The sequence below is a fragment of the Lepidochelys kempii genome, chromosome 9 (assembly GCF_965140265.1).
Source record: "Lepidochelys kempii isolate rLepKem1 chromosome 9, rLepKem1.hap2, whole genome shotgun sequence".
NCBI classification, from domain to species: Eukaryota; Metazoa; Chordata; order Testudines; family Cheloniidae; genus Lepidochelys; species Lepidochelys kempii.
The window spans coordinates 6,020,678-6,044,704 of NC_133264.1; the positions used below are offsets into that span (position 1 = coordinate 6,020,678).

The window sequence follows — 24,027 nt, forward strand, 5'->3', positions numbered from 1 at the left end:
AGCTGACACTGTGATTAGTGTTATATAAAATGTCATAACTATGATTGACTTCTACAGCTGCAATAGCATGCCTAAGTGCTAGGCAGAAGATAGGGTCCCTTGAAATGAAACTGACAATTTACAATTGAAAAATAGAGGATGGGATACAGTGACAAAATCACAGAGCAATGGAATTAGCACATAGCTGTTCTCTATATTGGGCGTGACTTTCATTGACACTATCACAAACTGAACGTGTGTGTCAGGAGGAGAAAACCCCCTAGAATCCTTAGGAATGTGTTTTCTCTGTGAGCGTTCACTGCTAATACATCAGAAGCTTTCCTCACGCTATTCAGTGAATGAGAATTCATATCTGGGAACAGGTGGATCTAGTCCATAGATCTCTTTTCAGGGAAGGAGTGCCCTCTACTGTATGGCTTAAGCATTAGTCAGGCTCTGAATCTAGTACACACTTCAGATTCTGAGTATTCTTTAAAAAGAAAAGGAGGACCTGTGGCACCTTAGAGACTAACAAATTTATTTGAACATAAGCTTTCATGAGCTACAGCTCCTTCAATGCATCCGATGAAGTGAGCTGTAGCTCACGAAAGCTTATGCTCAAATAAATATGGTAGTCTCTAAGGTGCCACAAGTCCTCCTTTTCTTTTTGCGGATACAGACTAACACGGCTGCTACTCTGAAACCTGAGTATTCTCTGTCACCATATAATAGACTTCTTGTTCTTGAAAACAGATAAGAGACAAAGGACTGCTATACAAAATTAAATTTTACTTTACTCTTCCTCTTTCTTTCTCTGCTGATACTTTAGGCATAGTGAGTAGAATAAAAAGAAGCCGCATTACACCAGATAAACTAAGTTCCAGTAGTTTATGCCACCTCAGTCATAATGCTTCAATTATTTCGAGTTCCTTACTCATAAGGAAAAGTTTCATAACTGCTCAGCCTGGAAATTGGCTGCTGCCTTCAGTAAACGTTCAGATTCTTGAGGTGATAGCAGATATGAAAACTATTTGCCTCTCAAGGTGGTTAGGCCCACTCTTGTGTCCTATCACCTCATTCGCCACTGTACCATCCCCTGCAACTGCCTCCTTCTCCAAAAACATCTCGGCACTTCCAGTAGGCTGCCTCTAATGCATGGAACACCCCTCTGAGCTGCCCTCTCTTTCAAATCTCCCCTCAAGACCCACTTATGCTGTGATGCCTAATATGAAATCAGCCAGTTAATGTCTCTAGATTGAGGGGCAGTTGGTTAGTTATAGATCTAGGGTGGAATTTTCAAAAATGTTCAGTGTTGGCCCAACTCTGTTCCCCCTAAAGTCAATGGGAGTTTCATGAGTGACCTCTGTGGGAGCAGAATTACATCAGAATTGAGTGTTTTTGAAAATCCTGTTCTTTGCTTTTTAAAAAGAGAATGCATATAGGTATATACAACTTAGCTATGCTTGATCGTTTTCCTTTCCCTACTCCTTTGCATCTTGACTTTTATCTTAGATTGTAAGTTCTTTGGCATAGGAATCATGTTTTTGTTTATGTTCGTGCAGTGCCTAGCTGAATGGGACCCCAATCCTTATTAGGGCCTCTGCGTGCTACTGAAATATAAGTATTAAAATCAGTCTACAGCTGAACAAGATGATGCATTTATAATAGCCATACTGGGTCAGACCAAAGGTCCATCTAGCCCAGTATCCTGTCTTCTGACAGTGGCCAGTGCCAGGTGCCCCAGAGGCAATGAACAGAACAGGTAGTCATCAAGTGATCCATTCCCTGTCGTCCTTTCCCAGCTTCTGGCAAACAGAATGTTCCTTCTCTCACGGGCTGTGGGGCACTTTACAATGAAAATATATCAACATTTATTTTTAAGAGGAGTCAAAAGAAGGTAAGAAGTTGTAGCATAAAGACAGGAAGGAAAATCAGAGAATTTAAAAAAATTGAGGCACCTACATTGCTGATGTCTGTCCTGCCTTCATAGGAAACTGGCATAATATATCCAAGAATAGCAAGCTGATCAAGACAGTCCTCCAGCACAGCACAGATTTGCACAGCTTCCAGAGGGGAGAATATTTCCATCTTTTTATTTGCCATGTTCTTGCTAAAAGGAACAAGCACAGCATGTGACGACAATGAGAGACAGCGTGGAGTTCGTAACAGCAGTTTAAGTAATAGTAGATACTTAAATGGCCTTAAATCTGCAGCCTTTCATCTCTTTTCTATTTTTTGCATAGCCTATCTTGCACTCATTACCCCAAAAATCATGCTCCCCTAAGGGCTGCATTTGAACATAGTGGGAGCCTTAACTCACATTAACAAAATAGTTTCACAGCCACCCTCATCTTAGTTATGTTTGGGCAGCCTGAATCCTACAGCGCAATGCTCCAAATTGGGTCAAGTGGCCTGGCCCCCCCCAGCTCAGATTGGAGCATTTAGTACTGAGATTTGTAGACTCCCTATCCATATTCAAAATGAAGGTGCCTGCTAGCTATGTTGAACTCCATAGGCTGCACTTTTGCCAACTTATGCTTTAAACTGTTCCTCATCATTACCTGGAATATTTTTGGATCATCCCATTGACCTTAATACGAGCTGCTGGGAACTCAGCACTTTTTGAAAATCAGGGCAAGAGCCTACGTATGGACTGAGGAAATTAACTTTCACCTCCTATTTTTGAAATCTTGAACAAGTTTATTTCAATTCAAATGGAAAAAGTATGTTCATATACAAATCAGCATTCCCATGCCACGTTTGCAAATCAAACAACACAGCATTAGACTACACTGAAGCTAAATGGAAATTGACCAGCCTATTTTCTTTGTCCAAGCTGAGCAAAATACATAAGTAAACATCACCATAAACAGTGAGAAAAGTATGTTAGTAGCTTGAAAAGTAGAGATTTCAGTTTTGACTTTGTCATCTAAACTGTAACATAGGTAAAGACATTTTTATTGTACATACACAGGATTTTTAATCATACTATCCCTTTTAACAATAAAACAGGAGGAATGTGTCTTAGATTTAGCTTTTTGCAGCCAGTGGGTTTTTTAAAAGGCAAAATAAACATGATTGTGCTGAGATTCTCATACAATTTAAACTATTAATTTGTGCAGGTTATTTTTAAAGAAAAAGGAACAAATGCCAGTCAAGATCTTATGCAAACTTTATTTTTGCTAAGTAAGTTTCCAGAATTATTATTTGGTATTTGAATAGAAGCTTCTGGTCCATGTTACAACCCTCTTTCCCACCCCCACAAACCCCCACCATGCATGCGCACACACACAAAAGAGATTGTGTTTGTACAGCAACCTAGCACAATAGGACCCTGATTCTGATTGGGCCTTCTGGGTATTACAATAAAGTCTAATAATAGAAGTCTCCACTAGTCCTTCTCTGTCTGCTGTTGGACTTGGGCCATGTTTAAAATCTCTTGAACAAACACTCAAAGTCTGCAGAACATTATAATCCCAGTCTGCAAGCACACTCTGGAAATGGATCAGACCTGTGATTAATAGGGTTGAGGCACTGTTATGCTCTATGAATTCTAAAGAGGTTTAGATTCAGCCATACTCTGTATCTGCACTGCAGTTAGAGTGAGTTACTTTCTTCAGCAACTTCCTGACTTGAAGAAACTGTAATAATTTAGTATTAGAATGTGAAATTAGTTTCAAATAGGCAGAAGATGAATATAATTTGTTAGCTCAGGCCTACCACATTTTCAGCGTCACAAAAGGTGGGGTACAGTAAAAGGACCCTCTATTTTTAATTTGTCTGTTTCTTGACATTCTGTTTCATGGAGTATGTTCCTTGAAGATATTAATCCTTTCCAGGAGGTTTAACTAGCTCCTGATGGCATCTTCAGTTTGACTCTACAGAATCATAGAACTGCAGGGCTAGAAGGGACCTCAAGAGGTCATTTAGTCCATCTCCCAGTATTGACGCAGGACCAACAATATCTAGACCAGCGGTTCTCAAACTAGGGGCGCCGCTTGTTTAGAGAAAGCATCTGGCAGGCCACGCCGGTTTGTTTACCTGCTGCATCTGCAGGTTCGGCCGATCTTGGCTCCCACTGGCTGTGGTTCGCCGTTCCAGGCCAATGGGGGCTGCAGAAAGCAGCATAGGCCAAGGGAAGCGCTGGCTGCCCTTCCTGCAGGTAAACAAACCAGTGTGGCCCGCCAGGGGCTTTCCTTGAACAAGTTTCCCTATTTTGAGAACCACTGATCTAGACCATCCTTGACAGGTGTTTGTCCAACATGTTCTTAAAAACCTCCAATGATGGGCATTCCACAACCTTCCTTGGAAGCCTATTCCAGAGCTTAACTTCCCTTAGAGTTAGAAAGTTGTTCCTAATATGTAACCTAAATATCCCTTGCTGCTCATTAAGTGGATGGCTTCTTATCCTACTTTCAGTGGACTTGGAGAACAATTGATCACAGTTCTCTTTATAACAATTCCTAATGTAGTTGAAGACTTATCAGGTCCCCCTTTGGTCATCTTTTTCTCAAGGCTAAACGTCCAGTTTTTTTAACCTTTCTGCATAGGTCAGGTTTTCTAAACTTTTAAGCATTTTTGTTGCTCTCCTCTGGACTCTCTCTAGTTTTTCCACATCTTTCCTAAAGTGTGGTGCCCAGAACTGGACACGCTACTCTAGCTGAAGCCTTACCAATGCCGAGAAGAGTGAAACAATTCTCTCTCATGTCTTAGCACGCTCCTGTTTATACACTTGTAATAGGCCATACCTTTCTAGCACCCCCTTGGGGAGAGGGTGGGCACTGCTGCTGCCTCTCAGTCTAGGCTCAGGCCTCCAGCTGTGCTGTTCAAGGCAAATTGCAGGAGAGAGGGGAGCTAAAGGAATCCAAACAAAAAGTCTGTTTGCTTGCACAGCCCACAAAAACCAGCGTCCTAGGCCTTTGAGAAGTCAAAGGAAAGTACCAGCCCTTCTCCTTTCTGAGAGGACCTGGGAAGCCAACCCATTTCCCCAGTCAGTTACCCCTGCTGCCAGGAAGCTCTGAGTTGCAGTCCTGCTTCTACAAAGTACCACCCTGCACTTTGTCTTTAGTGTTTTGACACAGCAGCCTCCTCACATGAAGCTCTGACCACCACCTTCTTCATTCATTTTTAGCCAAGTTTTGGTTTTTTAAATATCCTTCTACAGCAAGGCTTTTTTGCACTATTGCATTTCCCTGACATTCTCACTAGTCCCTGTAGGGAAAAATCTTTGATTCTGGGCTGACTCAATTTTTCATCCAGAAACTTACTTTCTATAGAATATTTTTCACAATGCCATACAACAGTGATCACCATCCCGTAGATCGCAATCAACTGGTCGATCCTGGAGCCTCTGCCAGTCGATTGCGATCTCCGGCCACTAAAAGTCTGGCAGCATAAGGGCTAAGACAGGCTCACTGTCTACCCTGGCCATGCACTGCTCCCGGAAGAGGTCAGCACACCCCTGAGGTCCCGAAGGGGAGGGGCAGAGGTCTCCGTGCGCTGCTCCTGCCTGCAAGCATTGCCCCCCACAAGTCCCATTGGCTGGGAACGGGGAACTGCGTGATGGGAGCTGCAGGGGTGGTGTTTGCAGGCAGGAGCAGCACACAGAGCTTCAGGGGCATGCATGCTAGTCATTTCTGAGAGTGGCGTGGGGCCGGGGCAGGCAGGGAGCCTGCCTTAGCCCCGCTGTGGCGCCGACTGGGAGCCGCCTGAAATAAGTACCGCCTGGCGGGAGCCTGCACCCCAGCCCTAAGCCCCCTCCTAGAGCCAGCACCCCATACCCCCTTCTGTACCCCAATCCCCTGCCCCAGGCTGAGCCCAGAGCCCCCTCTCACACTCCGAACCTCTTGGCCCTAGCCCAGAGCCTGCACCCTCTCCCGAACCTCAACTCCCTGCCACAGCCCGGGGAAAGTGAGTGAGGGTGGGGGAGAGTGAGTGATGGGGGGGATGGAGTGAGCAGGCCAGGGCTTTGGGGAAGGAATGGGGTAGATCTTGGGTTGCACTTAAATTCAAAAAGCGATCTTGTGCATAAAAATATTGGAGACCATGCCATAGAACATCATTAACAGGTTCCTTGGCTTTGCACACATTACACAGCCCATCTTTATTTCTTTTTAATACGTTTAACTTATTATTCAAGGCACAATGACCTGTTAGCCCTTTAAAAAGGACTATGTCATTTTTCCTAACATGACTGTGGAGCATGGTATTATCTTCAATTTTTGATCATACATTCTAAAACCTTAAGTCCTTTTTTCCCCCTTTAGTCCATAGTTCTTTCCATTCCTTCGCAAGCTCCTTTGTTACCACACTTTTGAATTCTTGTCTATTTAAAGGTATCTTAATATCTACCTCCTCATTTTTTCAGAGCTTATTTTGCTGCTTTGTCAGCCCTCTCATGTCCAGATATTCCGATATATACCAGAATCCATGCTATTGTTACACAGATACCTGCTTGCATTATTTCTGTAGTTAGGAACATTATTTCACTTATGTCATTTCTGCTTTCCAAATTCCGACTGTCATAATGCGTGACAGGTTCAAGTGCAGGTCAGTCGCACATCTTTTATCCAGGTTAGTGCCAACATTATCCTTATTAGTTCAGCCATCAGTGTGGTCACATAATTCAACAGTCTTTTAGATTTCTGGATTCCAAAACTAGGAACACAGAAGGCTGTTCCCACTCTACCCGTGCTGTCATCTTCTGATCCATCTGTATAGACTTTGCAAAGCTGGTCCCATTTTTCATAAATAACATTTCTGAATTTATTGGTCATAATAAGTGTTTTTTCCCTTTCCTTGTTTTTTCATGCAGTTCCAAATCCACAAATGGGGGAATAGCTGTTCAGCTGTGCTGCTGTAGTGCTTCAGGGTAGCCACTTACTAGAGACAGGAGAGGTTTTCCCATCACTGTAATAGTTAATCCACCTCCCCGAGACACTGTAGCTAGGTCGACAGAAGAAGTCTTCCATCGACCTAGCGCTGTCTACACCAAGGATTAGGTTGAGGGTTAACTACTTTGTGGATTTTTCACACCGCTGAGCAATGTAGCTGGGTCAACTTAACTTTTTAGTGTAGATCTGGCCTAAGAGTTGTTTTTGAGACTGAACCTAAAGCTTGGCATCCATAGTCTAAAACTGATCTGATCAATGCTCTGTACATCATTATCATCATCAATACCTTCTTTATCTGCACCCCATTTGTTTCCAGCTACGCTTTTGAGTAAGTTCATCCTACTTTTACACTTTTGTATGATATTGTCTGTGACCTGTACAATTTATTATCAAACACTACTCCTAGGACCACAACCTTTTGAACGATCTGAATTTTTTCACCGTAAAGAAATAAGTTCCAAACTTCTCTAATTTTCTTTCTGGTTAAAGGCATTCCCTTAATTTTTGCAAGTAAGAATTTAAATCCCCGATCATTTCCCCACTTAGAAATTCTTTGGAGTACCTCATTTGTCTTTTCCCATCTAATTTAAGTGTATTATGCTTAGTCTATATAGCACAGACATCTGCATGCTTTCTGGGAAGTCATTTATCATAAGGGAAAACAAAACAAGGCTGTAAATACGCCTTTGTGGAGTTCCATTTGTAAGCTTGTAGGTTTTTGATAAAGCTGTTCCCATTTTAACTAAAAAATGCCCTCCCTTATCCATCAAACCATTTCCCCTTTTATTCCAATTTTGGCTAGTTTATATAGGACGTCTTCCCTCTAGTATGCCAAATGCTTATTCAATGTCCAGGAAGACTGTTATCACAAAGTTCAAAGTCCTTATGCTTTTTTAAGCAGTTTCTAGTCTCATGATATGGTCAACTCTGCATCTTCCTTTTCTGAAACCACTTTGTACCTCAGTTAGACAGGAATATCATTTTTCTCCAAGTATTCCACTAGTCTTACATTTACACTTTTCCCCATGTTTTTACCCCACATGGGATGTGCGAGCAATAGGTTTATAAGCATCAGGTCTTGTATGTACCTTGCCTGGTTTCTTAACTGGCATCACCAATGCTTGTTTCTGTTCTACTGGCAGCAGTCCTTTTCCCCATATATTATTATCCACCCTACAGTGACCTGGCATCTTCCTTTTTAAAGAACCCACCCATATCTAGGCTTTGCAAGCCTCACAGGTGTACTTGGTTGAAGCAGATTGTGCCCTGAGAAGCTCTTTAATTATTTGCTGATGGGGGTGGGGACCTGTCTCACTACAACATCCCAGAATTATATTAACCTTTTTTGCAAGTGCAGCACATTGTTGGCTCATATTCAACTAGTGATTCACTAAAACCCCCAGATTATTTTCTGCAGAACTACTGCCTAGCTAGTAATTTCCCATTTTGTATCTGTGCATTTGATATTTCCTTCCAAAGCGAAGTACTTTGCACTTGTCTTTATTGAATTTCAGCTTCTTGGATTCAAACCAATTCACTGGTTTGTCAAGGTAGTTTTAAATTCTAATCCTGTCCTCCAAAGTACTTGCAACCCCTCACAGTTTGGTGTCATCTGCAAATTATATAAGCACACTCTCCACTCCATTATCCAAGTCATTAATGAAAACATTGACTAGTAAGAGACCCAGGGCTGACCCTTTTAGGACTCCACTAGATGTGCCCTCCCAGTTTGACAGTGAACCATTGATTACTCTTTGATCACAGCCTTTGAACCAGTTGTGCACTCACCTTATAGTAATTTCCTCTAGACCAGTGGTTCTCAAAGCCAGTCTGCTGCTTTTTCAGGGAAAGTCCCTGGCAGGCCGGGCTGGTTTGTTTACCTGCCGTGTCCGCGGGTTTGGCCGATTGTGGCTTCCACTGGCCGCGGTTCACCGCTCCAGGCCAATGGGGGCTGCAGAAAGCAGTGCGGGACAAGGGACGTGCTGGCCGCCCTTCCTGCAGACCCCATTGGCCTAGAGCGGCAAACAGCGGCCAGTGGGAGCCGCGATCGGCCAAACCCGCAGACACGGCAGGTAAACAAACTGGCCCGTTCCGTCAGGGGCTTTCCCTGAACAAGTGGCGGACCGGCTTTGAGAACTACTGCTCTAGACCAGTGGTTCCCAAACTGGGGTTCGTGAAATGTTACAGGGGGTTCTCGGGAAAAAATTCCATAATGGTGGACAGCGCTGTCCCTAGGGACACTGGGCCAGCAGCATGGAGCCCCTGGACTTCCAAGAGCTAAGCAGATCAAAGCAAGCATATCTATCACACTGAGGAGATTTAAACTTCAAGACTCCTTAGAAGAAATGGAAAGGGAGGTGGATATGTTTTGCTGTTTTTAAAATTAAATAGGCAGCTAGTGTTGTTTTTAAAATTATGATGAAGAACAAGTTTAAGCTTTGTTGTAACGTGCATTGTTTGCCGGGACTGCGCAAGACCTGAACGCTTGTGTAGGAGGAACTCTGAGTTGGCTTCTTAAATCCCTTCCTGCTGTTTCACATCTGATACTCCTTGATGAAACCTAGGAGCCTTGTCTTATAACAGGCTTATTCAAAGTGTTACAAGCTATGAAAGTGAGATCTTGGAAGAGTGTTGCCGTTTTCATAATGTAATAAAAATACTGTAATGATAAATAATAATAAATAGTGTATAATAAGCGTGTCATAAAAACAAATTTTATATTTGCAAGATCAATGCTTTTATAATTTATATTCAGGTAAATGAGAAAATCCCTGGAAATATTCATTTTTAGAAGGGGGTTCGCGAGACTTGACATTTTAGTGAAAGGGGTTCAGAGGTGGTTAAAGTTTGGGAACCACTGCTCTAGACCATATTCCTCTAGTATGCTTATGAGAATATCATGTGGGATGTGTCAAAAGCCTTACTAAAATCAAGGTATGTCATGTCTACTGTTTACCCCCATCCACTAGGCCAGTAACCCTATCCAAGAATGAAATTAGGTTGGTTTGGCATTTGGCTATTATTTATTATCCTATTATTCTCTAGGTGCTTACAAACAGATTATTTAATAATTTGTTCCAGCATCTTTCCAGGTATCAACGTTAGGCTGACTACTATATAATTCCCCAGGTCCTCTTTGTTCCCCTTTTTAAAGACAGGCACGATGTTTGCCCTTCTCCAATCCTCTGTACCTCATTCATCCTCCAGGAGATCTCAAAGATAATCACTAACGGTTCCAAGATTGTTTCAGCTTTGTCTCTTAAATGAACACTGTCAAAAGAAATCACATTTTAAAAAATGCCTTTACAACTGTTACTGATATGACCTAGATTGTTAAAACAAAGAATGTCAAAATACTTCCTACTTGTCAAAAAGAAAAGGAGTACTAGTGGCACCTTAGAGAGTAACCAATTTATTTGAGCATAAGCTTTTGTGAGCGACAGCTCACAAGCTTATGCTCAAATAAATTGGTTAGTCTCTAAGGTGCCACTAGTACTCCTTTTCTTTTTGCGAATACAGACTAACACGGCTGCTACTCTGATTCCTACTTGTCATCATTAATGATGTATGTTTGTTCTTTTCATTTAACTCTGACAGTGAAATTAGTCTAGTAAATCAAGTTAGTGTAAAAAAAAAATTTTTTTTTCTTATACTCAGAAACTAGTAATCCAAGGAAGAAGTGGAAAATACAAGTCCCTCTGACTGAATTTTGCTTGTTATAAATGCCTTAGATAGTTTCCCTTTGGATTAACGTGCACTAGTACAATGTTGTGGTAGAGATATGTTTTAAATTAAAAATGTGTTTTATTCATATTGACATTTTTTAAACAACCGAAATTTTGGGTCTAAACTACATGAGATGAGTCCCTTTGCATCTGGCTTATATAAAGTGTGCAGCCACAAAGATGACAATACGGTTCAAAAGATTCTCTGTGAAAGAGCTGTGACAGATGATTATGCCAGCAATCTTAAAAGAAGAATAAAATAGTTGAAGGTTCTTGTAGGAAAAACTGACTTCTTTTGGTACAAAGGCAGAATTTAATAGCTTCACCTCCTCCCCATCAGCAACTTCTATCCAGGAGATAATTAATTCAAGATATTAATGCCTTTTAAGAAAACTTAAAGCTGGAATGTAATGTTTCTCTAAAGCCTAATGTTGCCTTAGTTCCTCCTGTATGCTTCCTCGTATATCCATATACTCAGCAGATGTTGGTGCCAAACCCGTAAGCTCTGCCAGGGTTTATGTTCTATTATAGATGTAGAGGAAACCACTGTCTGGTGTACTGAGAAATATTACAAATAAGGAGCTCCTCTAGTTGAAGTCAACTTTTAAAGCTATACACACAGAAAAGACCATCCTGATTCAGTCACTGGCATCAACACTAATTATTGTACTCAACCGAACTCCTTGATCAAATCTTAATTACAAGAAAAGACAAGGTATGGGAAGAGACTCAGAGCTTCCCCCAAGATTTTGGGGTGATGAGCAAACTATCATATGCTCTCCCTTCTGTCCTAAAGGGAGGGGAAGTTTGGAAATAATTAAAAAAAAACAATATAAATGGTTTGGCCCGGTACCCCTTTGGGGATTACAGCCCACACATTGCTAGGTGAGAGCCTTGTAGTCATGTCTTTCTCCATCCTGCCACCTGGTAGATTGATACAGCTGCAGGCGTGGGAAACTCAGGAAACACCTTGCATCACTCTGAAATGCTCCTTTCAGCCAATTAAGAAGTGATGATAATCATGGGTACCAGTGAGGAAATTCAAAGCAGGGGCTGCCACTTGACTCCTAATTCACTGTGTTTTGCCAGCATATTGGCAGAGTCAGACTGGTGAGTTCACATAGCAGCTGAGGCTTAAATAAGAAAAGCCCTCGCTTTTATTGGACAATGGCTGTACAGAACCCTGACTAGCACTACGCATATCAGAAAGCAAGTTGCTGATTTTAAAAAATAAATATTGATACATGGCTGGAGGGGATGAGAACCTAGTGGAATTGAGTGGGGGGAGCATGGAAGAGCCCCCTTTGCAGAAGTTCCTACATAGAGTTTAGCCTGCATAGCATAGGTGAAGACAGGACTTCAGGGACATCCACTCTCTGTGGCACCAACCCCCTTGGAAACCTGTGGGATTTTTCAGGTAAGTTAAGTTTGTAAAGGCAGGGATCACATCCTTTGGCTGTACAGAGAGGAATCTAGCATGCTTTTTGGTGCTGTTAAAATAAGAATAATTAATACAAATTCCTTCAGCATTAACTTCCTTGCTCCATCTCTAATATAGAACCCTGTGAAGGGAATCCAGGAGCAGCAGCTGACCTGGAGTTCAGTGGCTGTGAACTCTTGCAGGAATCATATTATCAGGGCATGCTAACACAGAGGCAAGCATTTTCAGCATAGTTGGACCTCACCACACTGGATCCTCTCTAAGATACAGTGGTTCTAGGGCTCAACCTACTGATGCTGACAAAATAAGTAGGATTTGGCAAAGGGAACATCACTGATTTTCATGTTCCCTATGTGGGAGCAGTTGTAAACACAGTCAAAGCCGGCAAATGTGCTCTACAGTACATCATATTATCAGATGCCTGAAACAGTTCCTCCAGTGCTTTTTTTTAAAATGTCATTAATAGTGCTAAATCTTGCAAAGTGCTGAGTGTTTAAGTACTTTACTGCATCAAAGCCAGAGGGCTCAGCACCTTCTCAGATTGAACCCTCAGCCCCCAGGAGTGAGGAGTCTATCATAGAGTTGGTTAACATTTTCAAAGCATGTGAGCTACTTGGGAGCCTAAATCAAATTTTCAAAAGTGACTTAGTCACTTAGGAGCCAAACTTTCAGCAAAAGTCACTTCTGAAAATGGAGTTTAGGCTGCTAAGTCACTTATGGCACTTTTCAAAATTTTACACTAATTCATAATTTTACACTAATACAATAGCATTAGCTGCATGGGGGACATGATAGATGTCAGAGACAAGGCCCTGATTCTAGAAAACAGCTAAGCACATGCTTAAGTCCATTCCTATTCAGGAAAACACTTAAGAATGTGCTTTTGTTCCAATAAGAAAAGGAGTACTTGTGGCACCTTAGAGACTAACCAATTTATTTGAGCATGAGCTTTCGTGAGCTACAGCTCACTTCATCCGCTGATTTTCTTTTTGCGAATACAGACTAACACAGCTGTTACTCTGAAACCTTTTGTTCCAATGAATCCCAAATCCTCAATCCAGATCTAAACAAAGGATTAAAAGTAAATTTTAAAGTTATTTACTATTGCAGTAGCATTGAAGAAGCACCAGGGGCTGTCCCAGTGCATAGGAAGACACAGTCTCTTCTCCAAAGAGCTCACCGCCAAAAAAAAAAGACCCAACACAGAGGTAGGGCTGCGGGCACAACACACATCAGCGTGATGGCTCATGCACATCTTATTGCACTTGTTTGTATTACACCCCCCAGCTGCCCCTCAACCCAGCCACTGTTAGTTGCTTCTCTTCGCTGGGTTAAAGGCCCCTTTTGAAAACCGGCTAGTTGGGGTTTAATCCTCCGCGGTTGTCCCTTTGTCCATCGTAACCGTGGCCTGCCCGCGGCTGCACTTTGCCCCCTTTCCAGTTCATTCCATGACTGGTGCCTGGTTTCTGTACGTTGTTAACCCATCCCCGAGGTTTCCAGGCTGTGTTTAACGGCGGGGGAGTGGGAGTTGCACCCACCATGGCCGTGGCATGGGCAGCCCCAGGGCGGGGGAGAAACGACTGCCCGCGTGGGCCCTCAACAGGAGGGGTCGGCTTGGCTGGTCTGAGCATGAGGTCTACAGGCCTTTGTGCTCCCTGGGGCCAGGGGCAGCATGGGGGACCCCATGCCCCCCCCCCCCGCAAGGGGCTTCGACATGCTCCCGGTGGGCTGCCCGCTCTCTAGCTCCAGGGGCCCCACTGCCCTCCACCCGGGGGGGGGGCCTGCACTGGGATGCTCTCTCCCCTCCCCCCCACTGGGGGGGTCTATTATCAGCGACAATCAGGAGAGACTCACACAGAGGCCTCAGGCTGGACAGAGCTGGTCTCCATAGCAACCACCAAACTCAGGGGGCCTATCCTCCAGATTGGTTTTTAGCGGGTGCCTGTCAGGCATAGCCGCTCAACCACGCCCTCGCAGGGTTTTTGCCTATGGAGAAAGGGGCAGAGAGGGATGGAGGGGCCGTCGCTGGAGTCTAGTCACCCTTCCACCGAGCGTTTTCTAGTCAGGCAGTATTAGGGTCGCCTAAAGGGTCCTTGCGATTTCATATCCCGGCGTGCTTTGCGGCCGCTCTCCCTTTCGCCGCCATCTTGGGTCGGAGGCGCGGGGGTGAGTCCCGGAGCGGAGGTCCCGCGGCTGGTGAAGCGGCCTTCTCCCTCCACCGTGGGGCGGGGGCAGGTGCGGCGGGGGCCGGGCTGTGGAGCGGGGGGCGCGTGGAGCGGGCAGGCGGCGGGATGAAGCCGATGCGGGGCGGATGGTGCTAGGCCCTGGGCTGAGCCGGCTCCGAACCCGGCGCCTCCCGGCTCTCACTCGCCCGAGAGGGGCCCGGGGGGCTTGACTGGACATCGCGGGGCTGCTGCCCTGATAAGGCCCGCGGGGTGGGGGCCTGGCCCGGCTAACGTAGGCGGCCGGTGCAGAGCTGGGTTCCCCCCTCAACTGGCCGGGCTCTAGCTGGGGGCCCCTGGTGCTGCTCCCCTCTCCAGCCGCCTAGTGGGGGAGCCTGGGATCCCGTGGGACGTGCCGGCCGCCGCGGGGGGGGGGGTCATACAGCCGCTTGGTGCTAAATTCCCGAGTGTGGCGGCTAAAGTCTTTTTGTGCTTCGCAGCCCTGCTGGGAGCAGGACTTCAGGACGACACCATGTCTGGAAGGTGAGCGATGGGCTCTGAAAACTTCCTTTATTGTCGCTGGACACGTTACACTGGCTGGGGGGGGCGGGCTTCGTAAATCACACACATTTCCTCTCCCTAGCCCCATCTCAGCTGTAGAACGTGTTGTGTTAAACCTAACTAAGCTCTGACCCTCCGTTGTGATGTGGTTGTCATGACCGATACTATTCTTCCCGTCCCAAACATCTGTCAGCTAGAAAATCTTGCCCTGCCTGTTACGCTGCACAGTTGTGTCTGGATCAGTATGTTCTTAGACATCTTGACGCTTATCCCACGCTGCTGCACAGCGCACTGCAGTTCGCAGAGTGCTCTGCACAGACCAAGGAAGGAGGACTGGATAATTAGGTCACACGGACATAGTAACTGGGCCTGTCTATGCGTCAAGAGTTGTTAGAATCTGATTGCAACCTACTGATGTGTTACAGTTGGAAGCTACTTGTCTTGTTCATGGATGCAAACTGCATATGCAATTACCTGTGTTACAGTTTGGTTATGGAGTTAAGTGTAGCCTGGACAGATCTCTACTGTAAAAGTAACTATGATAAGAAACCCCTTTATAGTATAATTGCTTAAACATAGTTTCTCAACATATAACCGACCATACTGGATCAGACCAATGGTCTGTCTAGCCCAGTATCCTGTCTTTTGACAGTGGCCAATACAAGGGCTTCAGAAGGAATGAACAGAACAGGTAATCATCAAGTGATCCATCCTGTGTCTCCCATTCCCAGCTTGTGGCAAACAGACTGGATGCTTCAGAGCATGGTTTTGCATCCTTGCCCATCTTGGCTAATAGCCATTGATGGACCTATCCTCCATGAACTTAGGTAGTTCTTTTTTTGAGACCCTGTTATAAATCTTGGCCTTTACAACATCCTCTGGCAAAGAGTTCCACAGGTTGTGTAAAGAAATACTTCCTTTTGTTTGTTTTAAACTTGCTACCTATTAATTTCATTTGGTGACCCCTAGCTCTTGTGTCATGAGGAGGCGTAAATAACACTTTCTTATTTAATTTTTCCACACCAATCACAAATTTATAGACCTCTATCATATCCCCCCCCCTTAGGCATCTCTTTTCCAAGCTGAAAAATCCTGTTTTGTTAATCTCTCCTCATATGGAAGCTGTTCCATCCCCCAATCATTTTTGTTGTACATTTTCCAATTCCAATATATACACCTTTTGAGATGGGGTGACCAGATCTGCACACAGCATTCAAGATGTGGGCTTATCATGGTTTTATATAGAGGAAATGTGATATTTTCTGTCTTACTATCTGTCCCTTTCCTAATGATTCCCAACATTTTGCTTTTTTGACTGCTGCTGCACATTGAGTGGATGTTTTCAGAGAACTATCCACAATGACTCCAAGATCTATTCCTTGAGTGGTTCCAGCAAATTTTGACCCCATCTTATATGTATAGTTGGGGTTATGTTTTCCAATGTGTATTGCATTTATCAACATTGAAGACCTTAAACATATTTTAAGTGTCCTGAATTGTGCTAAAGACTTGGACTGGTCACAGCGGACATGATTATGTTTTCTCCCACCCATTGACGCTGGGATGCAGTTATGATTTAACCATGTTGAAAGAGAACATTTTAACTAAGTTGTTTGACATGGTGACTTTTGTGGGATAGCAGGCCCCAAGTTCTTAATCTATTTCACCATGTATGGAATATACTGTCTATCCCTTTGGGATCTTGCGACAAGTGTTTGTGTGTTTAAAAAAATGAAAATAACGTTTTTTTAGAAATGGTTCTAGTATAAAAAAGGAAGGAAGGAGAAGGCTAGTGCAGGATTTTTATAATTGATGTCTTGTGCTAAAGAAGCTGCACTTTGTGAATGTGGGGGTATTTGCTCAAGTGAAGCACTGTTCCTTTTTCCCCTGTATGCTTTCTACTAGCATGATATCTAATTATTTCAGAAAGTTTTGTTCAGAAAACGTATTCACGTGCAGTACGCTTTAGTGGTTGGCGATTCATTAATATGTTCAATATTTCCTAGACTGTGGTCCAAAGCCATTTTTGCTGGCTATAAGCGTGGCCTCCGAAATCAGAGGGAGCACACTGCCCTTCTGAAAATTGATGGAGTTTATGCCCGTGATGAGACTGAATTCTACTTGGGCAAGAGATGTGCCTATGTATACAAAGCTAAAAAGTAAGTAGCTGAACTCCTTGTTGTTATGCCAAATAGGACTTGTAAAAATTGTCGTAAAAATTGATCAGGCCACAATAAATGTATTTGCATACCTGTTGCCATGATAATGGTGAAACAAACAAAATGGCCAAGTAGAATTGTGCAAGACAGGGTTCAGTTTTGGAGATTTAGTTTTTGCTTTCACAATTCTAGGTACCAAATTAATTCAGTTATTAAATGATAATGTGTTAAACATCAGTATGATTGCTCTTGTAGAAATGCTGGGTTAGAAGACTAACGGTTCTGGTAAGAGTGATGGGTTGGACATGAGTCTTCTCGCCTCCAGGATACTGGTGTGAACTGAAGTCAAGTCAGTAATGGACTGGACTGAAGTGTCCTTCACTGTTGTACTTCAGTGCTTTAAGTGACAGAATTAATATCATCCCCTTCAGTGAGGGTTTGCTTTGTAACCTGAAGGGATTTAATCAATCCTCATCTGCTTCTGGGAGTGCATATAACTGATCACCATCATTGCTGCTGCTGTTACTATGCTGATGGATGCCCCAGAAGTACTGTAGGTTTGATACATTTGTGGTTATTCCCTTCTCTACTTGCATAGCAGGTTGAATTTTTCTGTTGATGTGGACCTTGATGCAGATATCTGTGCCTTTGTTACTTCCTGATTAGATTACTTTAAGGCAGTGATTTTCATCCTGTGCTCGAACCCCTGAGGGTCTGCAGACTATGTATGAGGGGTCCACAAAAAAGTGTTACCATAGAACTGTGGTTTTCAATCTGTGGTCCCACGGACCCCTGGGAGTCCACAGACTATGTCTAAGATTTCCAAAAGGGTCTACACCTCCATTTGCAATTTTTTAGAGGGGTCCATAAATGAAAAAAGGTTGAAACCACTGGTTTAAGGCACAGCTAGTGCAGAATGTGGTTTCCCATTTAGAATGTTTCATACAGCGAGTGCTTTTTCCCTGTGCTCCAGAGACCATTCTGGCTTTTATTATGTTTCTGGGTGCAATTCAAGGTTCTGATTTGGACCTGGACATCTTAGAAACCTCTCCTTTTCCTCTACAGTTAAAGTCACAGGAGTCACTCAAATTGATAACTTCTACATTAATACATCTAAAAGGATTGAGGGAATCAGGGCATGCTTAGTGGGAAGCCCTCTTCTTCCCTTTGATAGTTTGCCAGACACACAGAGTGAAGCATTTCTCTTCTTGTGTTTTAACAGAAGTGGGTTGGACCGCGTGAGGGTTTTGATTTTTCTTGCAGGTGGTCTGGGGATAGGTTAGAGTCTTATTACATGATGTGAATTGTAATTACTGTTGCATATGGCTTTAAGCTGTGCTCCCAGTGGATTAGATTGTTAATATGTGAATTTAAAGCTAGTGAACACTAAGGTTATTGATAGCAGCCGTGTTAGTCTGTATCCGCAAAAAGAAAAGGAGTACTTGTGGCACCTTAGAGACTAACCCATTTATTTGAGCATAAGCTTTCGTGGGCTAAAACCCACTTCATCGGATGCATGCAGTGGAAAATACAGTAGGAAGATAGATAGATATATACACACACACAGAGAACATGAAACAATGGGTGGTGTTGTACACACTAACGAAAGTGATCAGTTAAGGTGAGCTATTACCAGCAGGAGAGGAAAAAAACCTTTTGTAGTGATAATCAAGAATTCTAATGTGTAATATTGTTTGCGTGAATATATATTATAGTTATTTACAAATCATCCAGTAAATCACTAGGCAGAATACTTTCCCCAGTTAGTACCAGTACTGGAAATAGATACAGTGTTTGGAATGGATCAGAGGGGAGTGATTGAAGCCTGCAAATCCCAGACATAGCAGTTCTGAAAGGTAAATCTAAGATAGGAGGCTAATCTACACACAAAACTTGCACTGGTTTAACTAGTTGATTTAGTTTAAACTGGTGCAAATCTCTGTGTGGACACAACTCAACAAGTTTGCCAGCTGGCTTATATCTATTTAGTTTGATTTAATTCTGTAAATTACTGACTTAATATAAGCCAGGTAGAATACTGTTGCTTGAAGGATGTTTTGTAAAGGGACACTGTTAGGTTCACCCACAACTTGATGGGGCAAATGTACAGACATGTTTTCGTGCTTTTATGTTTGGATTTAAACCCATTGCCCTATTGTATTTGCAATCCAAACATCACCACCTCATGCTAATGAGATCACCAAAAAATCTCTTCAAAATGTGCATTTCTCCCAGCTTGGATGAAAGCAAATCTGCATTATGAGTGACCAAATAAATGTTTCTAAACTTTGAGTTTGACCATTCCAAGGGAGCCATGACAATAGAAGGAATGAAACTTCTTTTAAAAGATGGTGGTTTTAACCTGCCACTGTTGCTTTAAGTAGACCGTCACTTGGTTTGAAGTGGAATGCCCAGGAGTTAACAGTCTTCTGTTTGTTAGCAATACCGTGACCCCTGGTGGGAAGCCCAACAGAACACGAGTGATCTGGGGGAAAGTAACACGTGCCCATGGAAACAGTGGCATGGTTCGTGCCAAGTTCCGGTCCAACCTTCCTGCCAAGGCCATTGGGCACAGAATCAGAGTGGTGAGTAGTTTTTCCTAACAGCTTTGAACCTATAGTGATGATTTTATTTTAACTAAATTATACCTTTTGGGATATAAGATTTTCAAAGAACACTGAGAAAATGTTACATTGGTGGAGGGGAAATATACAAAAATTCCCTTTCCCCTGTTTCCAGTGTGCATCTTCCACAGGGCCTGTCATAGGTGCATGTTGGGACCTGTACTCTGGCAATGGGAAAGGTTTAACTTCACTGTAATCACCCCTCAAAGATTATTTACTTTTGCTTTCTTTTCCCTCTCCCTCAAACTTTGTATATCTAATTCTTTCTTCTCCTCTCTCCCCGAGTCTCCTGGTCCACTCTCCCTTTTATTTGGGTCAGGGTGTTCTGGGGTCTTTTTTTTACTTTCCCTTATCTTCCCCAAGTGCCCTCACCGTATCAGCCCTGCTTCTGGCTGAGGACTAAATGAATCTCTCCCAAGTCCAGTCATGGACCCAAAACTCACATGTGCTGTTACCCATGCACCTCCAGGATAACCTCCTCCTTGGCTGGCTGTCTCTCACCACTCAAACTGTTGCTCCTGTACACACTGTCATCCTAATGATATTGTCAAGAACAGTATCAGAGTGAGATGTGACCCTGCTCAGCTTTCGTTATCCTGTAGAAAAACCACTGTAGGAGGAGCACAAGTACTATCCTTCATTGCAGCTGGGCAAAAGAGAGCAGTTATCCTCTCATTCCCCCAGCTAGGTTCGAAGATTGTGCATGGGCTACCCCTGCAAAGAGCACTTGCCAAAGACTGAGCCATGTTCTGTGCTCTTTCATTCTTCCATGTAGAACAGGGGTGGGCAAACTACAGCCCACGGGCCAAATCTGGCCCGCCAGCCATTTTAAGTCAGCCCTTGAGCTCCCACTGGGTAGCAGGGTCTGGGGCTTGCCCTGCTCCAGCACTCCAGCCAGGGAGCAGGGTCAGAGGCCGCTCCACACGGCTCCCGGAAGCAGCGGCATTGCCTACCTCCAGCCTTTACCCTTAGGGGCAGCCATGGGCCTGCAAGCTGCCCCCACCCCAAGTGCTGCCGTGCAGTTCCCATTGGCCAGGAACCACAGCCAATGGGAGCTGCAGGGGTGGTGCCTGCGGATGGGGCAGCGCTTCCACCTAGAAGTCAGAGAAGGGACATGCCGCCACTTCCGGAAGCCACTTGAGGTAAGCACTGCTCGGAGCCTGCACCCCTGAGCCTCTTCCCACTCCCCAGCCCTGATCCCCCTCCAGAGCACCCTACTGCACCCCAAACCCCTCATCCCCAGCCCCCCCCAGAGCCTGCACCCCCAGATGGAGCCTGCACCCCTTCCCATTCACCCTCCCCAGCTCAGAGCACCCTCCTGCACCCTGAACTCCTCATTTCTGGCCCCACTCCGGAGCCCGCACCCCCAGTCAGAGCCCTCACCCCCTCCCACACCCCAGCCCCAATTTCGTGAGCATTCATGGCCCACCATACAATTTTTATTCCCAGATGTGGCCCTCGGGCTAAAACGTTTGCCCACCCCTGATGTGGAATCATCACTACTTCAGGGAATGTAGGGCTGGAAGGAATCTTGAGAGGTCATCTAGTCCAGCCCCCTGCTTTGGCAGAACCAAGAGAATCTAGACCATTCCTAACAGGTGTTTGGCCAACCTGTTCTTAAAAGCCTCCAATGGTGCGGCTTCCACATCCTGCCTTGTAAGCCTATTCCGGAGCTTATCTACCATTATAGTTAGATCTTGGAGTCACCTGCAAATTAAATAAGCATATTTATTTGGGTAATCTATTATCCAAATCATTAATGAAAATATTGACTAGTACCAGGCCCCTGCGTGACCCCACCCCCAAATACCACATCCCTGTTTGATAATGAACCATTGGTAACTACTCTTTGAGAATGGTCTCAGCCAGTTGTGCACCAGCTTACAGTAATTTTGTATAGACCTCATTTTTCTCCTTTGCTAATGAGAATGTCAGGTGGCACCGTATCAGAAGCCTTACTAAAATCAAGATAGCACACCTACCACTTCCCTCCATCCACTAGACCAGTAACCTGTCAAAGAATTCTCTATGCAGACTCCTAGCTATCCGCATGGGTATTTAGAGAATGATTAATTAGAAATATGTGTTAACATTTTAGTTTAGTAACAAGATCTAACCTGATGTTTTTGTTTTTCAGATGCTGTATCCATCTAGGATCTAAATTTTTACTAAAAATAAAATTCAGAAATTGTTCCTTTTTGTATATTTTGTTTTTAATGATTTCTTATGACCTTCAGCTGGTGTGGGGGATAACTAGTTCACTTTCAGTTGTTTCTACAAATGTTACATAATCCACAAAACAGGACAATGGCCTAGTAATAGCAGATGATAAAGGGAGGAATTGGATTTGTTACTGACGAAAGCATCAAAAGAGAAAATTACCTCTTAAATGAAAATAGATCACAATGAATGGCTGTTATCTACCTGTGGCTTTTTTCCTGCAACTCCCATCATGGTATCTAAGTGCTCTTCAATAAAAGTTTAACATCTCAAAATTGTGCATGTAAACTGAAAACAAATGCAACTTTCATACAGTATTTGAAAAACATTTTGCCTGCTTACTAAAATGAAAGCTCAAAGTTTTGTTTCTCTTGCACTGGTTGATGATTCTTCTGACAAATCCATGTAGATAATACAGTTCTGTACAGTTACAGTTTGTAATTTCACGTGTAATACAGAATTCAGTTTATTTGCCAAGATTCAGATTGGTTCAACTCACATTTAAAGATGTAGTGGCTTCTTGAGATACTCACGAGGACTTTAGCACCCTTGAACAATCCTCTGGTTCTCACCTACCTCTTAACTTACTTCCACTTTATGTAGTTTAGTTACACACCTGCCACCTGTTTGAAATCCCTTCATTCTCCATCACCACAATGCATGTTTCCTCTGCACAAGTCTTGACTTGCTGTTTTCCAGGATTGTTAGATATTGGTTATCCGCTAGACTTTTAACAAGAAAAAAATTCTTATTTAAGAACATAAGGGCCATACTGGGTTTCTGGTTCTTTTTTTTAACCCTGTTGTAGTCTTGGCCTTCACAACTTCCTCTGGCAAGGAGTTCCACAGATTGACTGTGCGTTGTGTGAAGAAATACTTTTTGTTTTTAAACTTGCTGCCTATTATAGACCTCTATCATATCCCCCCTTAGTCGTCTCTTTTCCAAGCAGAAAAGTCCCAGTCTTATTAATCTCTCCTCATATGGAAGCCATTCCATCCCCCAATCATTTTTGTTGCCCTTTTCTGTATGTTTTCCAATTCCAATATATCTTTTTTGAGATGGGGCGACCACATCTGCAAACAGTATTTAAGGTATGGGAGTACCATGGATTTTTCTCTTTTAGTATCCATCCCTTTCTTGATGATTCCCAACATCATTAGCTTTTTTGACTGCCCCTGCACATTGAAAAGGAGGACTTGTAGCACCTTAGAGACTAACAAATTTATTTGGGCATAAGCTTTTGTGAGCTACAGCTCACTTCCTCAGATGCATGCAGTGGAAAATACAGGGGGGAGATTTTGTATACACAGAGAACATGAAACAATGGGTGTTACCATACACACCGTAATGTGTAATGACATTTGCAAACTGGACACCATTAATTTAGGCTTAAATAAAGACTGGGAGTGGATGTGTCATTACACAAAGTAAAACTATTTCCCTGTGTTTATTCCCCCCACCCCCACTGTTCCTCACACGTTCTTGTCAACTGCTGGAAATGGCCCGCCTTGATTATCACTACAAAAGGTTTTTTTCTCTCCTGCTGGTAATAGTTCACCTTACCTGATCACTGTATGGTAACACCCATTGTTTCAAGTTCTGTGTATATAAAATCTCCCCACTATTTTTCCACTGCATGCATCCGATGAAGTGAGCTGTAGCTCATGAAAGCTCATGCTCAAATAAATGTGTTAGTCTCTAAAGTGCCACAAGTCCTCTTTTTCTCTTTGTGGATACAGACTAACATGGCTGTTACTCTGAAAACTGCACATTGAGTGGATGTTTTGAGAGAGTGACTCCAAGATCTCTTTCTTGCGTGGTAACAGATAATTTACACCATCATTTTATATGTATAGCTGAGATGTTTTCTGGTGTGCATTACTTGGCATTTATCAACACTGAATTTAATCTGCTATCTTGTTGCCCAGTCACCCTGTTCCGTGAGATCCCTTCGTAGCTCTTCGCAGTCTGCATTGGATTTAATTATCTTGAGTAGTTTTCGCAAAAAGAAAAGGAGGACTTGTGGCACCTTAGAGACTAACCAATTTATTTGAGCATGAGCTTTCGTGAGCTACAGCTCACTTCATCAGATGTTTACCGTGGAAACTGCAGCAGACTTTATATACACACAGAAATCATGAAACAATACCTCCTCCCACCCCACTGTCCTGCTGGTAATAGCTTATCTAAAGTGATCAACAGGTGGGCCATTTCCAGCACAAATCCAGGTTTTCTCACCCTCCACCCCCCCACACAAATTCAC

General features: G+C 43.5%; 2 protein-coding genes across 10 annotated transcripts in view; one reads left to right on the forward strand and one right to left on the reverse strand.

Moving 5' to 3' along the window:
* The window catches only part of DRC9 (dynein regulatory complex subunit 9), a 36,758-nt gene extending 22,220 nt beyond the window's left edge, over window positions 1–14,538 (reverse strand). Inside the window, exons 1-4 of one of the 7 annotated variants that reach the window (XM_073359118.1) lie at window positions 13,893–14,535; window positions 12,968–13,101; window positions 10,064–10,142; window positions 1,942–2,089 (exon numbers count right to left, since the gene is read on the reverse strand). In XM_073359118.1, coding sequence (XP_073215219.1) covers window positions 1,942–2,089; window positions 10,064–10,068 — 153 coding nt within the window. In that variant the 5' untranslated portion in view covers window positions 10,069–10,142; window positions 12,968–13,101; window positions 13,893–14,535. Of the gene's footprint in view, window positions 1–1,941; window positions 2,090–4,727; window positions 4,747–10,063; window positions 10,143–12,967; window positions 13,102–13,140; window positions 13,760–13,892 lie in introns of those variants that run through there. The other 6 variants (XM_073359120.1, XM_073359121.1, XM_073359123.1 and 3 more) reach the window with 6 other exon arrangements.
* Window positions 14,140–21,737, forward strand: LOC140917080 (large ribosomal subunit protein eL33). Of its 3 annotated transcripts, none has more exons than XM_073359125.1 (5): window positions 14,140–14,204; window positions 14,701–14,743; window positions 16,768–16,920; window positions 19,361–19,505; window positions 20,517–21,737. In XM_073359125.1, the coding sequence occupies exons 2-5, from the start codon at window positions 14,733–14,735 to the stop codon at window positions 20,640–20,642; spliced, it is 435 nt and encodes a 144-aa protein (XP_073215226.1). In that variant the 5' UTR covers window positions 14,140–14,204; window positions 14,701–14,732; the 3' UTR covers window positions 20,643–21,737. The 3 variants fall into 3 exon arrangements, with proteins under 3 accessions (XP_073215226.1, XP_073215228.1, XP_073215227.1); XM_073359127.1 differs by having other exon boundaries at window positions 14,141–14,204; window positions 21,682–21,737; XM_073359126.1 differs by having other exon boundaries at window positions 14,190–14,273.
* Window positions 21,738–24,027: the final 2,290 nt, after the last annotated feature.

What these genes read in the sequence shown, in the direction of transcription:
- LOC140917080 (XM_073359125.1), top strand. An exon ending in TATGTATACAAAGCTAAAAA is followed by an intron (nt 16,921 to 19,360) that starts GTAAGTAGCTGA and finishes TCTGTTTGTTAG; the next exon opens with CAATACCGTGACCCCTGGTG. An exon ending in TTGGGCACAGAATCAGAGTG is followed by an intron (nt 19,506 to 20,516) that starts GTGAGTAGTTTT and finishes CTTTACCCTTAG; the next exon opens with GGGCAGCCATGGGCCTGCAA.